The sequence below is a fragment of the Leptopilina boulardi genome, unplaced genomic scaffold (assembly GCF_019393585.1).
Source record: "Leptopilina boulardi isolate dan_hultmark-lab unplaced genomic scaffold, ZJU_Lbou_2.1 LbouV2_273, whole genome shotgun sequence".
NCBI lineage: Eukaryota > Metazoa > Arthropoda > Insecta > Hymenoptera > Figitidae > Leptopilina > Leptopilina boulardi.
Window position 1 is genome coordinate 4,845,681 of NW_026137833.1, and position 16,139 is coordinate 4,861,819.

Below are 16,139 nucleotides of genomic sequence, written 5' to 3' on the forward strand. Positions count from 1 at the left end.
GTTTTTGTGGTCGCTGAATACGAATCTGATGTTAGATTTTTGAAATTCAAAATGGCGGAACCAATATGGCGACCAAAAAAAATTAAAAATTCATTTAATTAGCTTAAATATTGTTACTCGGGGGTTCTTGGGGTCGCTGAGTACGAATATCAAGTTGTATATTCAAAATTCAAAATGGCGGAACCAATATGGCGACCGAAAAAAATTAAAAATTCCTTAAATTTGCTTAAATCTTGTCACTCGGGGGTTTTTGGGGTCGCTGAGTACGAATATGAAGTTGGATATTCAAAATTCAAAATGGCGGAACCAATATGGCGACCGAAAAAATTAAAAATTCATTAAATTTGCTTAAGTCTTGTCACTCGGGGGTTTTTGGGGTCGCTGAGTACGAATATGAAGTTGGATATTCAAAATGGCGGAACCAATATGGCGACCAAAAAAAAATTAAAATTCATTAAATTCACTTAAATCATGTTACTCAGGTTTTTTTTTAGGTCGTTGAATACGAATCTGATTTTAGATTTTTAAAATTAAAAATACCGGACAAAAAAATTAACAATTCATCGAATTCGCTTAAATCTTATTACTTATGGTTTTTCTTAACTTGGCTAAGTTTGAATCTGAAGATAGATTTTAATAATTAAAAATAGTGGCCTTAATATAATTGTAAACAAATTTAATTTATCGAATTCGTCTAATTCTTGTTAACTCAATTTGTAATCGATAATAGTCCACAATTATTATTATTTTTTTTTTTTAATAATTTTTAACTAATTATTTTAATTCCATGAAAATGATAATAATTGATTACAATAAATTGAATTCGTTTTCTTTTTTGTTAAAAAAAAACTTTTCTATTCAATCCCTTGGACAATAAAATATTAATTAAACATTAAAATGAAGAATTATATACATATGAAATTTATAATCGCAACAAGAATTTTATCATTTGAATTATGTATTGTAAATAATACGCGGAAAATAGTGGAATCGCTTTTCTCTAGAAAACAATGACCCTGTTGGCACTTGTCGAATCGGAAATCCGCAACTAACATCAGCAGCAGTAACAGCAGCGTGAGCATCATCCCACGCAGTCATTGACGAGAAAGAAAGAAGGCAAATGATATAGAGGTGACACAAAAGAGAGGGAGAGAGAGAGAAAGAGAGAGAGAGAGTGAGTTGAGAATAGTTCCACACTCTTGTCTCTGTGTGTACGTCGCTGCTGATCAGTTTCTGCTTGACAGCGAATGAGTTCACTCGTATTATATGTATATACATATATATACATACTTAATATTGAGCGTGAAAGAAACTCGGATAAAAAGTTTTGTAAATAAAGTGAGTGTGAGAGAAAAAAAAATTAATACTAATTAAAACAACCAATTTGCGTGTAATTAAATAATTATTTTTTTATTTGTGTGAATAATTATTTTAAGTGATATATTTTTGGTTTTCAGTGATGATAATAATTTACAGTGATTTTTTGTTGTTTGTCAAGTGTCCCCTTGTTAATTAATCTCGAAATTAATTAAAATAATAATACCTAATAATTATAATATTAATTAAAATTTGAATTTTTTAAAATTTTGTTATTAAATACAAATGTGAAAAGAAATTAATTATTTGAAGTAATTTTTTTTTTTAAATATAATATAATAATAGAATAATTTTATAACAATTAAATTTATAACAATACAATTTAATAATAATTAAAATTTTTAATTAGGTATTGTTTATAATAATTTGAAAATTATAATTTATAAAAAATAATAGTACAGGAGAAATGAAAAAAATAATTGAACTAATGAATAAAAAAAAATTAATTAAAAAAATAGTTATTAAATAAACAATAAATTATAAAATAAATAAATAAACAAAATAATTATTAAATACAATGAAGAGAATTTTTCATAATTTAATTATAATTATTAATTAATTATTTATTTAAAAAAAAAAAATAAAAATTTGTTCTAATTAATTATGATGATGAAAAGAAAAAAAAATTTGCTTTCTTGATTTTCTTTTTCAAACGACAATCGTGTTTGACTTGTAAAAAAATTTAAATAAAAATTTGTTTTGCGATTAATTTATATTATGTAAAAGCATGACGAACAGGTAATTTAAAATTTTTTTTTTCTAAATATATTAAATATAGCGATATATTTGTAATAATTTATAACTACATGTCATTGAGCGAAAGGCCAATTCAATTTCACTCTATGTTTAAATATATATGTGTGTGGATTTACAACTAATTCAAAACGGTTAAATTAAATTATCCCGACAAACACGAACAATAAATATTATCAGCTAAAATTACAGATCCTTGTTCATTATAAATTGCTTCAGTAATTAATAAGTACATTCATTAATACTAAACTGAATAATTCAAATAGTTCACGTTTTCAGATTATATATATATATATATAGATTGTGTGAACTCGTAATAGAATTAATCAAACTGTTTTAAATAAAAAAAAAAAATTTTTTTAACAACTTACCTTACAACATTTAATTACAATTTAATAAATATTTAATTAATTACCTTAATGAATAAAATTTAAACATATGAATAACATTTTAAAATCTAATTAACTTGAAATAACTTAAAGTTTATATAAATTAAGTAAAATAACTAAATTGCAATATTAAATTATAAAAAAATTAATTATATATTTGGAAAAAAAATAATTAATCTAAATATTAATTGTATGTAAAAAATTAATTTGAATTTAATATTAATTTTATTTAAAAAATTAATAAAACTAAATGTTAATTAAATTAAAATAAATTAATTAAACTAAATAATAATTATATTAATAAAACAAATAAATTTTTAATCAGGAAATAAACACTGGATAAATGTTTATTTATAAAACATTATATAATCTAAATATTAAATTAATCTAAATGTTAAATTGTATGTAAAAAAAAACTAGCTAAACTAATTATTAATTGTAAATAAAATAAATATTATTAAATAAAAAATAAATAATAATAATATACTTAATAATAATAATATTAATAATAATTATGACCTAATTATTATTTGATTTAAATTTTTTAATTATTGAAATATTTTTCAGTCAGTTTTTTTTTCTGGTAATGCATATATATATTTATATTTCTGTTAAATTATCTTTCTCACATTCTTTCCGTTCTTTGTTATGCGTTTTAATTTATTTTATTAATCTTTATTTTCATTAGTATAGCGATTACATGCGGGATTTTATGAATATATTGATCCCAGGTGTCATTGACTGTCGTAAGCGTCGCGACGCCCACGTTTTAGAATAATATGCATTGACCAATTGATAAATAGTTATATATTATAACTGGGTCCCGGCGCCTGTTTAAAAAAAAAATTGTGTCACTCCAGTTATAAGAAAGAAAAAAAATTGTCCCAATAAAATCTTAAAAAAATATTTGCCATATTTATTTATTTATTTTTTTTTTAATATTGAAATTGATTTAATTCTTTTTATTTAATTAAAAAATTGTTATTTTTATTTTAAAATAAATCAATTAAGGCACTATTATAACACATTTATTATAACTATCGAGACTTAAGAAATAGTCGCGTGGGTTAGGCGGTAAATTTTGAAATAGCGATCATGTGTTCGATCCCAGAGGAATGTGAATTTTTTTTTATAATTGAGTCTTAATAAATAAAATAATTTTAATTATTTATTTAACAAAAAAACAAATCTTAATTATTATTATTATTTTTGTATTATTAATTAATGACAAATAATTAAATTATTAGTATTATTACAAATTATATATGTAGTGAATTATTAAATTATATTGTTATATTTTTTATTTTATTTATTATATAATTTTTTGTATTTTTGAAAATGAAGAGAAATAAATATTATTGACGAGGTCGAAAGCAAAAAACACCGGTTTGATTTTATATATATATAGGACGCGAACTGATAACAAAACTATTGTCTTGAAGGGGAAAAGTAAAAGTTTGTTGATGCAGATGATTCTTTTAATGGATAAATTAATTACTCACTTGACACTACAATTAATCACGAACTGCATTCATTAAGATAAAAAAAAGCAAATGTCATTTTGAATTTCTTAGAAGCGATGACATTATTTATTTTCAAACTTTAACAACTTTATAATTCCATTGTTTTTCAATTTTTTTTATTTATTTTTTTTTTTTTTGAAATATATTTTTTTCAGAAATTAAATTATTTGATAGTTATTTAATTATATAATTTTTTTTCGTTTTTTTTCAAAATTAGATGTTAATTATGATTAATTAAATATATATTTAAATTGTGTAGTAAAGTTTTATAGCCATTTTGAATTATAATTTACTGACACATAATTATATAATTACAATAAGTTTTTAAATAATTAATTTTATTATATAAAAAAAATATTATTTTACTATTTTAATTAATTTTGTTGGAAATGTATAATTATTATTCAAATCAAGTGAGTTTCTCTTTCTTTTGAGATGCTCCGAAACTATAATTCGTTTTCATAAAAAAAGAAACATTTTTTTTTAATTCACACATTTTATGAAGAAAGTCTATAAAATTAAATTTTAAAAATCAATATGATAATCGTTTTCCCAAATAGATGAGATAAATCATTAATTTGAATAATTAATAAGGCTTAAATAGATATCTAATAAGAGAAACACAATTTTCAATATGTAGGTATATATATATATATATATACAATTTGAAATTTGAAAAAAAAACTTTTAAATGTCAAGAGAGACTGAAGAGACTGTGTTCGATAAGATAAAAATAGATACTATGAATTATGTGAGTGCGCGAATGAATATATTAATATATAAAAAAAAATATATATATATATATGTGTGAAAAATGTTGGAACTCGTCGTCGATAATAAAATTCACGGCAATTTAAAGCCATCGATGATGTATCATACGCCAAGTTTGGAAAATTTCGGCAAGGATCCAAAAGATGCTGATTTTTTTCGAAGAAAAATTACACGATCATTTCGTGAGAAGAAATGGAAACGAAATAGTAAAGGATTATTGTGTTCATTGGGTCAACTAGGCTGTCACGATTATTATAGTCCTGACACTATTGGCACGTGGAAATTTCACAGAGTCTCCCGTCAAAGGTACAACTCTCTCTCTCTCTTTTTTTTAATTAAAAAAAAAAAAAAAATACAGATCTATGATATATAAAACTGTAGATCTATTTTTAAACTACAGAATATATTTTATTAATAAAATATATTGCCTATAGATCAATGATCTATAGATCACTGATCGATAGATCATTGATCTAAATTGATCTATCGATATAGGATCTACAATATTTAAAATCTATGAACTGTAGAATATCCTAATCTATAGATCATTAATATATGGATCAATGACCCATATATGATCGATACATCAATGATCTATATGTATATATAAATGATCCATAAATTCTTGACCCTTTGTAGGCCTATCAATTTAGTATCAAAGAACTACAGAATAACCAAATCAATAGGTATTTAATATATGAATCAATGATCCATATATCAATGATCTATGAATCATTGATCCAGCCGTGGATCTATCGATTTAGGATCTATAATTTTTTGGATCTCGGAACTATAGATGTTGCTCATCTATAGATCTTTAATGTATAAATCAATGATCCATAGATCATTGATCTAACTATGGTTCAATGAATAAATTTAGACTTTGTTTAAATTATGGATTTAACTGTTTAACATGATCAATATATCAAAAACTAATATTTCAATGATCCATAGATCATTGATTCAAGAATAGTTTTATCGATTTAGAATAGATTTTAATTATGGATTTAACTATTTAACTATGGATCAGTAAATCTATGAACTAGAGAATATCATAGATCTTTAATGTATAAATCAATGATCCATAGATCATCGATCCAACTGTGGATCTATCGATTTAGGATGTATAATTTTTTGGATCATTGATCCAACTATAGATCTATCGATGTATGATCTATAATTTAGTGAATCTGAACTATTGAACATCCAAAACTATAGATTTTTTATATATATATCAATAACTCATATCAATGATCCATAGATCATTGATCCAACTGTGGATCTGCTGCTTTAGAATCTATAATTTTTTTTGAATCTGTGAAGTAAAAAAGCTACTAATCTATAGATCTTTAATGTATAGATCCATGATCGATATTGATCTATGGATCATTGATCAATCTGTTAATCTATGGACTTAGGATTTGTAATCTTTTGGATCAATGAGAGTATCAGTGAACTATAGAGTTATAGATTTAAGATCTATAAATATTCAATATGTAGATCAATGTACTATATAGATCAATATATTATAGATCAATTGTCTATAGAGTATTGCTTTATAGATTAATTATATATAGATCGCTAATATATAGATAATTGATCCCTAAATCATTGATCTATGAATCAATTATCTATGATCTGTTAATCATACTATCAATGATCTAGAAATTAATGATCTACGGATCTTATAGATCTATTATATCTTTAGGCCAATATATACATGATTTATGATCGCATGGATCAATAATCCACAAAAATACCAATTAGAAATAGTTCTATGATCCACGTTTAATGATTTACAAATTAATGATGATCTATGATATAAGCGGATCAATTAACTATGGATCTATAAATCATTTATTATGTTTGATTCAATGATCAGTGATCCACGATATAAGAATTTTTTTTTATTAAAAAAATATATTTATATTTTTTGTAACATTAACATTTTATTAACATTTTGTTTAAAAAATTTTTATTGAATTCAATTAACAGTTCGAATTTGATAAACAAAATGTAATTGAACAAAAGATAGAAAAAGAAAACAATTAAATAATAAAGAAAATTTTTGTTATTGTTCTAGTTAAAAATTACGACCGTGATGATAGTTGTAATTTATAGTAATTTTTTTTTTTTGTGACAAAAATAAAAAATTACAGGTATTATAGTGACTTTAAAAATAATTTAGAAAAAAATCCTACAGTAGACACACTAATAAGATAAATTTAAGAGAATTTTCACTGGAAATTACTTTGGAGATTTACTTGAAAGTATAATTATTACTGTGGTCGAAAGTTCGAAATACTTAATGTCTTAATAACAGTTATTTACACTCGCTGAAGCACACACTACTATATATATATATATATATATATATATATATATATATTATAAAATTGCCATCTTTAAAAAAAAAATTTCAACTTGCACATATTTATGTCTTTATTAATTGAATTTATTTGCAGTAAAATGAAATTCAAGTTTAAAATTAAACACGCTAATTATTATTAAAGTGCAAGTTATATGGATTTTTTAACGTGGTAAAAAAGTAATATTTAAAAAAAAACAATAAAAAAAAATCATTTGAAACAAATAAAGTTTCATTGCATTTAATTTCCCTGAGTGTATTTAGCTCTGTGACAAATATATATTTTTTTATTTAATTTAAATAAATTTGATTCGAATAAAAAAATTTCTCCATATGAAGGTAATTTAATATATTGTGTAATTTAATAATGATAGAAGTTTTCTTTTTTTTTTAAATTAAAATCTATCTTTCAAGTGATGAAAATTATGAATTTTTGAAATATCTAATTCATATTTATGTTCGAATGGTTTATTATGTAAATTTCCTCAATTTATTTAGAAATAATCTATTTTTTTGAAAATTTCTATTATTATTTTGTAATATATTGACGATGTGCAAAATTGTATTAGAGAAAGTTAGTTACTATATGAAAAAGGTTACATAGGTAAGATGCGTAGGCGAAAATACAGGTGCTCAATTCCAATATTATAGAAGTTGAAAAATCAAATAGAAATTAAAAAAAAAAATTATTTCGATTTTTAAAATCGAAAAAATTTGTTTAAATTTTTTTTTTCATTTAAAAACGATTTTAATAATTTCTTAAACAGCTTTTAAATTAAAAAACATGTTAAATTTTTTTTATCAATGTAAATTTTAATATTTTATTTTTCTAACTTAAAAAAAAGTTTTTAAACGCAATTTATTAACACTAGATTTATAATGTTTGTCATTTTAGATAACTTTAACATTACATGTTTTTTTTCTATAGTCATTCTAGTCTAAATAATACACAATTCATTGCTTTGCAGTATTATAAAAAAATAAGTTTCATATATTTATTTATTTACAAGTTGTATCTGTATAGGTATAAATAAAATGTTGATTTAGAACGTTAATTTTAAATAAGCTTTGAAAAAAAGAATCATTGTTAGAAACGTGTCTTTTGTATTTCGAGAATAAAGATGCTCAGTAGGCCTTTTCAAATGTCATTGTCAATCATTATACTCAAAATAGAAAAGTCACATAATCAATGAGAATTATTGTTGCTATATGCATCGTGTCCTATATTACATCATCATATATATAGATATGAAATACTTTCAAAGTCATACGGTTTTTTTTTGTACCTTAGAAAATTTCCATTATTTAGATATACAAATGACTACAAAAAGAGATCTATGGTTGAAAAAAAACGGTTTTCACTTTTTTTTGCCGATTCCGATAGAAAAAAAATTACATTATTGCGCGTGTATATATTTAAAATAGTTTTTGGGTCACTAATTTCAATATATTTTAAAGATAAATTTAAAAAATTTTAAATGTTGGACTTTTTCAAAATTAATTGGATTATTTTTTTTATCAAGAATTATGTTCATTACGTTTATTTGTTACCTTTGATTACGAATCTGACATTAAATTTGTAATCAGTGATCACGAAAACCCAGTAACGAGTTTTAAGAGAATCCGATCAATTTTTAAAAAAGTTTCCTCCATATTGGATCCGTCATTTTGAATTTTCAAAAACTAACATCGGATTTGTAATCAGCGACCCCAAAAACCCCTGAGTAATGAGAATTAAGCGAATTCAATGAATTTTTTATTTTTTTCAACCGCCATATTGGAGCCGCCATTTTAAATTTTCAAAAACTGACACCAGATTCATAACCAAATTCATTTAAGTTCTGAACGTTTAAATGAACGAAAAATTTGTTTATAACTTCTTTAATTTTAAAATTTATTATAAAATAATGTTTTTGTTTCAAAAAAAAAGTTAATAATTATTATAATTAATTAATTATTTCGTTGAAAATTCGAATTCTATAATTTTTTCTAAAATTATGGATTCTTAGATTCAGCACATGTATTATATTTTTCTATATCAGGTAGACAGGATGAAACAATAGAATATCACTTTTAATATAAACTTGATGCATCAACAGTTTTCAGTAATTCATGACGCGCGGATCTCGACAATATATGTACAATATGGATTGAAAAGAAAAAATTGTAATAAAAAAACTCAATACAATTTAATCATATATTTAAAAAAAATGTTAATAAATTAGATTTAAAAAAAAATTTAATTAAGGATCAGTATTATTTTGACACAAAATTTTGGGTATTATTTTGATAAAAAAAATTTCGTAACAATTGTTATATTGTACTACCGATGATAATTTTATTTTGTACAAAAATCAAAATGTTATTTTCTATACAACTAAAAATTTTTATTTAATTTATTCTTAAAAGTAAAAATATAAAAGTACAAAATAACATTTTGGATTTTAACAGTAGTACAAACTATAACATTATCACCATAATACAACAATTATTACCAAAAAATTTTGTTTTAAAATAATAGAACCAAAATTTTTTGAAACAATTGTTATCTATATTGCACAATATAAAAAAAAATTATAATTGTAATTAAAAAAAAATTTGTGTTAAGAATAATACTGTCCCGGTTTTAAAACTTTTTTTGAAAATCAGATTTAAAAAATTTTAATAATAAATAGTTTAATAATAATAATTTTACAAAAATTTAATAGTCGTTTAAAAACGTTTTTTAATATAGTAAAAAAAATATATAAAAATAAAAAGATTAATTTATTATAGAAACAAAAATTCCGCTATACGTCTAAGCATTAAGGGCCGTTTTTCGGGAATTTTTTTTGGAACTGATAAAATTATTTAAATGAAATGCAAAAAATGACATTATGTTGTACATATATTTAGCTGTCTCTCATAATTTGTTTAAGCTTTTTTATTAAAAATATTCCAAGTTAGCGGCTATTAATTCAAAAACTGCGCCGCCTGAGTTTATGATTGCTGTCCAGTGTAGAGTCCACAAATTTGATCTGAAAGCAAAAAAAAAAAAAATGTTATATTTCATAAAAAATTAAATAACGTTTTTAAAAAACATTTTCCTTCATTAAAGAGGATTTAACAAATTAATAGTGAATTAAAAAAATATAAAAATATTTTAATCCGCAACTGCTCTTTTAATTAGAATAGATTCCTAAATATTGCCTCACAATACTGCAATAATTATGAAAATTATTCCACTCCTTTAATAACGAAATATATATTTTAATACAAAATTCCAAAGATAAAATGAAAATAATAATAATAAAAAATAAATAATACAATGAAAAAAATTATTAAATGATAAAATAATTTTATTACATTTATATATTTTCCCAAGTTCAACAAATATTCAAGAGTTGTATATACTATATATATATTATAAATAAAAAATACTCTCATATTATCTCTCTGAGAATCAGATTCTTTCTGATCAAACTCTCATTAGCATTGCTTATAGCATTTTCACTAATTAGAAAAAAATCGGAAATGTGAAACGCACATATAGTAATTAGGTCGATCTTCCTGGGCAGAAAATAGTTGATCGTGTGTTCTATGCGTTTTACAACACATTTTAAACTTTTATATATATATATATATATATATATAAATGTACATTCTCCCCGCGTACAGTTTGTGCACTGAGTTACGCGTCTCACATTTACTGTAATATTATACCCCATGTTCGTTAATCATTAACGACACGACTATGCGGACACCTGTATATACCGCATTCACTCATCGCGTACAGGTCTATTATTATATTCATTATTATCCTACATATATATATATATATATAGGTGCACCCGTTAATTATACTTGCACTCGAGTTATATGGGCATACAATGATTATTTATATACATACACATTCTGTATCTTTATCACCGTGGCATTATGAACATAACCACTTTTTGACTGCAGGCAATAATTCATTTCAATTTAAATGTTTTACATTTATATATGCACCTTTTGCGCACTTCAACTTATCTCCCTTTTTTTATGAGGGATTTCAGGTGAATTGATCAAGCAGGTGAAAATAAAAGTTAGGTTAAGTAATTTGCAAATTTTCGAATATTTAAATTTATTGTTATTATTATTCAGATTAAATGTATAAAAATAGTTGCTTTTAAAATATAATTATTTAACAATTTCTTCATATTTATAAAATTTGTAATCAATAAAGCAAATTTTTTTTTCAGGTTAGTTTTCTAGAAAGTAAAATATTGAGGAAAATATAAACATATAAAATTTTGTGTCAACTGTATCAGTTTCTAAATATTGTATATTAATTAATTTACTAGTGATATTTAATTCAATATTATTATTTCTATAGTTATTGTCGTTTTTAATAGCAGGTGTCGTTCACTGTACCTTTTACCTTATGTATATAGAAATGATGAATATTATACTGCAGACGACACATAAGCAAAGTTGGGAATGTAAAATTACTATGTTTCAGTAGAACGTCCAAAATGTGACATCTTTTTCAGTGAAGTTTTTTTAAAGGTGCTTCCACACCTGTACTACGAATTTTATGCTTACAATGAAGTACAAAGGGTATACCGTATGCCAAAGATTATAAAATCCCTATAATTAAATCAGTTGCAATTCGTGTATTGACCTGTTTAGACGTTACCAACGTCAATGTAAATATTATAATTATAAAAGAAAAAAATTTTTTTTAAATAAATTTTTTGTTTCGAGAGTGTTTGAAATTCTTAAAATTGCGATCGCTTAAGTTTATAATAGTAAATTTTGTTTCCTAATATTTTTTTAAACGTACTTTCGGGAGTGTTTGTCAAATCTTATCGTCTGAAATTCGCAATACAACGATTGCTGACTAAGATTAGAGATATATTTTTTCATAAATAATAATTACACATTATTGCTTTTTCTAACTATAAACAATTTAATTACATTAACTTTTGATTGATATATTATTTTGTTATCTCGTACATTTATTAAAATTCAAAGTTTTATTTTGTACCTCGTTATATACAACTTGCATTTTCGGGCAAATAAAAATTCGGTCAAATGAAGATTAGGTGAATTGAAAATTCTGATATTTAAAAATTACCCAAAAATTTCGTTTAAACAAAATTAGTTTAAAATGAAATTCTATCAAATGCTGATTAGAAAAATAAAAATTGTTTCTAAAAAAATTATAACATTGACCCTTGAAAATCGTAAACGTTAAGAAAAAGTTAATTTCCACGGAAGTTGCAATTTAACATTTAATCTTTATTTATTATTACATTAAGCTTGAAAAATTCTTCAAATAGCCTCAATTACAAAAATTTCTATCTATGAGAAAACTTATATATATAGTATTATTGTAGTTGTCATTTGAAATTTACTATTTTACCCATTTAACACAAACTAAATCTACTCTAATTATCTAATAATACGCTTATTTAATTTCCCAACAATCATGTAATTGATTATAATACAAATATATGTGTATATATATATATATATATATATGGGCACAATCTTTAAAATTGTTTCGAATGTAATTGTGAAATCAGAACAAGAAAAATGAATGAATGAAATCAAATGAATGAATGAATGAAAAAATTGACCAATCAGAAGCGCCGCATATCCTGTCTGTGATATATAGCATATATTTAACACATAGACATATACCTATATTACATTTATATGGGGCGATGCTTTTTGTAGTCACATATACATATGTGAATATTATTGTCAATAGGATTGGGCACACGTGACACCATTTGTCGGTCACGCTTCGCGGACACACCATAAATGCTCTTTTTGAAAGGACTACAACAGTTTGCTCGGCACGAGGGGGAGAAAAAAAATCTTACATGTGTGTATGTGTGTGTACAAGAACTAATTTATCGTAACGGATCATTTAAGTCACCCGTCAATTATACGTGAATTTTCATTTTTCGATTGTTATTTAACGATTTTACGAGACCTCAAATATATAAGACATATAATATAAATCAAATATAAATTCTCCTCGTCATGTTATAAGTTACACTCTACTGTTCAATTGTTCACTAAGAAATAACGTTAAGTTCTAAATTTTAATATTGTACCTAATAAAAAAAATTGTTTAAACTCATATACGATTAAATTTAATTTCCTTAGTTTAAATTAATTTAATTTTATTAAATTCTACACCAATGAATTCTACCGGGGCTAAATTGCATTAAAAAAATTAAATAAAAAATTATCAAATTCTACACTTTTTAATTACTTTTACTTTCTTAAATTCTACGGACAAAAAAAATTTTTTTTCAAATTTTTAATTGCAATGATGTCACGCACTCACTTCAATCATTTATTTCAATATAAGTAAACAAAAACATGAATTTTTTCAATATAATTAAAATTGTTTGCATTTTTCTATACAGACTTCTGGTTCTCGATTAATCGCAATGCAATTTGTATTTTTCTTTATTTTATAATCTCATTTCTTCTCATAATTCAGGAAAGAGAACATTAGCATATAATGCCATCTACATTGGTAAAGAATAACTATTTCAAAGCTTACGCACCAAGCTAGCTCAGCCCTGCCATGACTATGTTGATCAGCTGGTATCAGAAAATCAACATGGCGCATCAGTATTAACATAAAAATAGTTTATGTTTATTTCAATTATAGTTCAATCGATTAGAAATTAATAACAATAAATTAGTGTTATTCAAACGCTTACACTTTATTTTTCGTTTTTGGTTACTTAGTCAAAAATATCTTTGTCAAAGACAACGAAGCGGGTAAGAGGCCCATTCTGCAATTCGTTTATAACCTGAAAAGACTGATTTTCTATACAAAAATAGATTTTACTTTTAATCTACTTTTTTGGACTTTAATATGACACAATTGCAAATCACTCAGTTCTTTTTGTTAATATTCATTGTGTTTTTTACATAATTTGTAATAGAATTTGTTAATAATAAATAATAATTTGTTCGGAATTTTTCAAAGGCAGAATTTTGGTTATAAATTTCGGTCCTAGATAATCTTGTAAAAATACAAGTTTACTGCATCATTTTAAAAACATTGTTGTTAATTTAAATATATATTCAATTAAAGGTATGTACAAAATACATTTGTTTTAAAAAGTGTTTTATTACGTTGTAATAAAATTTTCGTCAGTTTTTGATCTAAAGTTGTCGTAATTTTTTATCTCAAATTTCAAAAGGCCTGAGTGCATAAGAAGGTTCAACCCATTAACATAACCTCAAACTAAAAAGTATTTTTTAACAGAACTAAAAATATATTTAAAATTTATTACACCCAAATTCAACAGGTCCAATTGTACAATTTTGGAAAAAAATTATTTTGAGTTAAAATTTGTTGTTAAATAATAATTATTAATAAACATTTTGTATTTTTTCTTAAAATTTAGTGAACAATTGTAATTTTTATGCAATTCTTACAAACAATAGCTCATTTTGCTCTTTAAAAGATTTTCTACAATTCTGTATGTTGAATTTTATTAAAAATATTTTGTTGAAGAGTTAATAAATAAATAAAATTTTTATTTTTTATATTCTTTAAACAAATCATTATTAAACAAAAACACAAAATCAGAATTGTAGAGAATATCTTTCAAAGAGAAAAATAAGCCATTTTTTTAATAAAAATTAGAATTGTTCACTAACTTTTAAGAAAAAATATAAAATGTTTATTAATTATTATTTAACAACAAATTTTAACTCAAAATAATTTTTTTCCAAAATTGTACAATTGGATCGGTCGAATTTAAGTGTAATAAATTTTAAATAATTATATATTTTTAGTTCTGTTAAAAACTACTTTTTAGTTTGAGGTTATGTTACACGCTAAAAAAAACTTTGTATAAACTAGCGAAAATAATCTCTGGAATAGTTATAAGTATAGTTAATATTGCCTTAGCGAAATTTTCTACGAGATTTAACTATACAAGTCGACCGCCTCGCCGCGCGCGCCGATATAAAATCTTTGATATTTTTTATCTCGAAAACAAAAAAAATCGGCATTCTGAAAATTTATATACAGATCGGAAAAAACTTCAGCTTTCGTTTGCAATTATTTATTTTAAAGAAAATCGGACCGATTTTAGTGAAAATATCAAATTTATGTTTAATTATAGAAAATCAAGGTGAAAATTCAAAAATTTTAAAAAACGAAATTCACCATTGGAAAGAGCATGAAAAAACCTTCAAAAACATACCTGACAAAATTTTTTTTATTGCATTTATATAGATAGAAAAAATTCAAATAGTAGGCGGTGTCAGAGAAAATAAAATTGACCCCCCTCTATCTCCCCCAAAATTTCAAAAAAGTCAAAAAATTTTTTGCGGATATTTTACTATTAGATAGGACAACAATTTCCCCAAATTTCACTTTTTTTCGTGAAATCAATTTTTTAACTCAGGACATAACACGTAAAATGCCTCATATATATTATGAATAGAATATAAATACAATATCTCTGAAACAGTATTTATTTTAACTATCATAGGAGATATTCAATTTTCTTAAGAAAATGAAAATAGTAATATGACTATTTTAGATTAAACATGTATTTAAACTTGTTAAACGATATAAAGTAATCAATTAAATAGATTTCCTTATTTTATAAATATTGTACTTTTGCTATGTCACTGTTCATAAATTTTTTTAGCCTGTAATATGTTGAACCTCATTATGTAAATAATTATTAAATAAATATTTAGCAATTATTTATTTTAAAAACGATGAACTTTTTATGGTAAAAATTACAGAATTTAAAAATTTTTAATTTTATCATTGCAAAGGCAACAGGAAATTTTAATCACACAGTTAATGGATAATTTTCTTTAAACAAAAATTTTAATAAAATCGACATATTTTGCAAGAATAGAAATAACCACGTTAGAACTTTCTTAATTTATATATATATATAAATGATTTTATAAATCATTATGATTATA

The 16,139-nt window shown here is 23.2% G+C and overlaps 1 protein-coding gene across 6 annotated transcripts in view; it reads left to right on the forward strand.

Moving 5' to 3' along the window:
* The window catches only part of LOC127281608 (focal adhesion kinase 1), a 139,817-nt gene that overhangs the window by 99,258 nt on the left and 24,420 nt on the right, over nucleotides 1-16,139 (forward strand). The window contains exon 1 of one of the 6 annotated variants that reach the window (XM_051305389.1): nucleotides 4,636-5,119. The exons of 2 other annotated variants lie outside the window; for them this stretch is intronic. In XM_051305389.1, the coding sequence (XP_051161346.1) occupies nucleotides 4,857-5,119 (263 nt within the window). In that variant the 5' untranslated portion in view covers nucleotides 4,636-4,856. Of the gene's footprint in view, nucleotides 1-4,635; nucleotides 5,120-16,139 lie in introns of those variants that run through there. 3 more of the 6 variants (XM_051305391.1, XM_051305390.1, XM_051305394.1) reach the window with 3 other exon arrangements.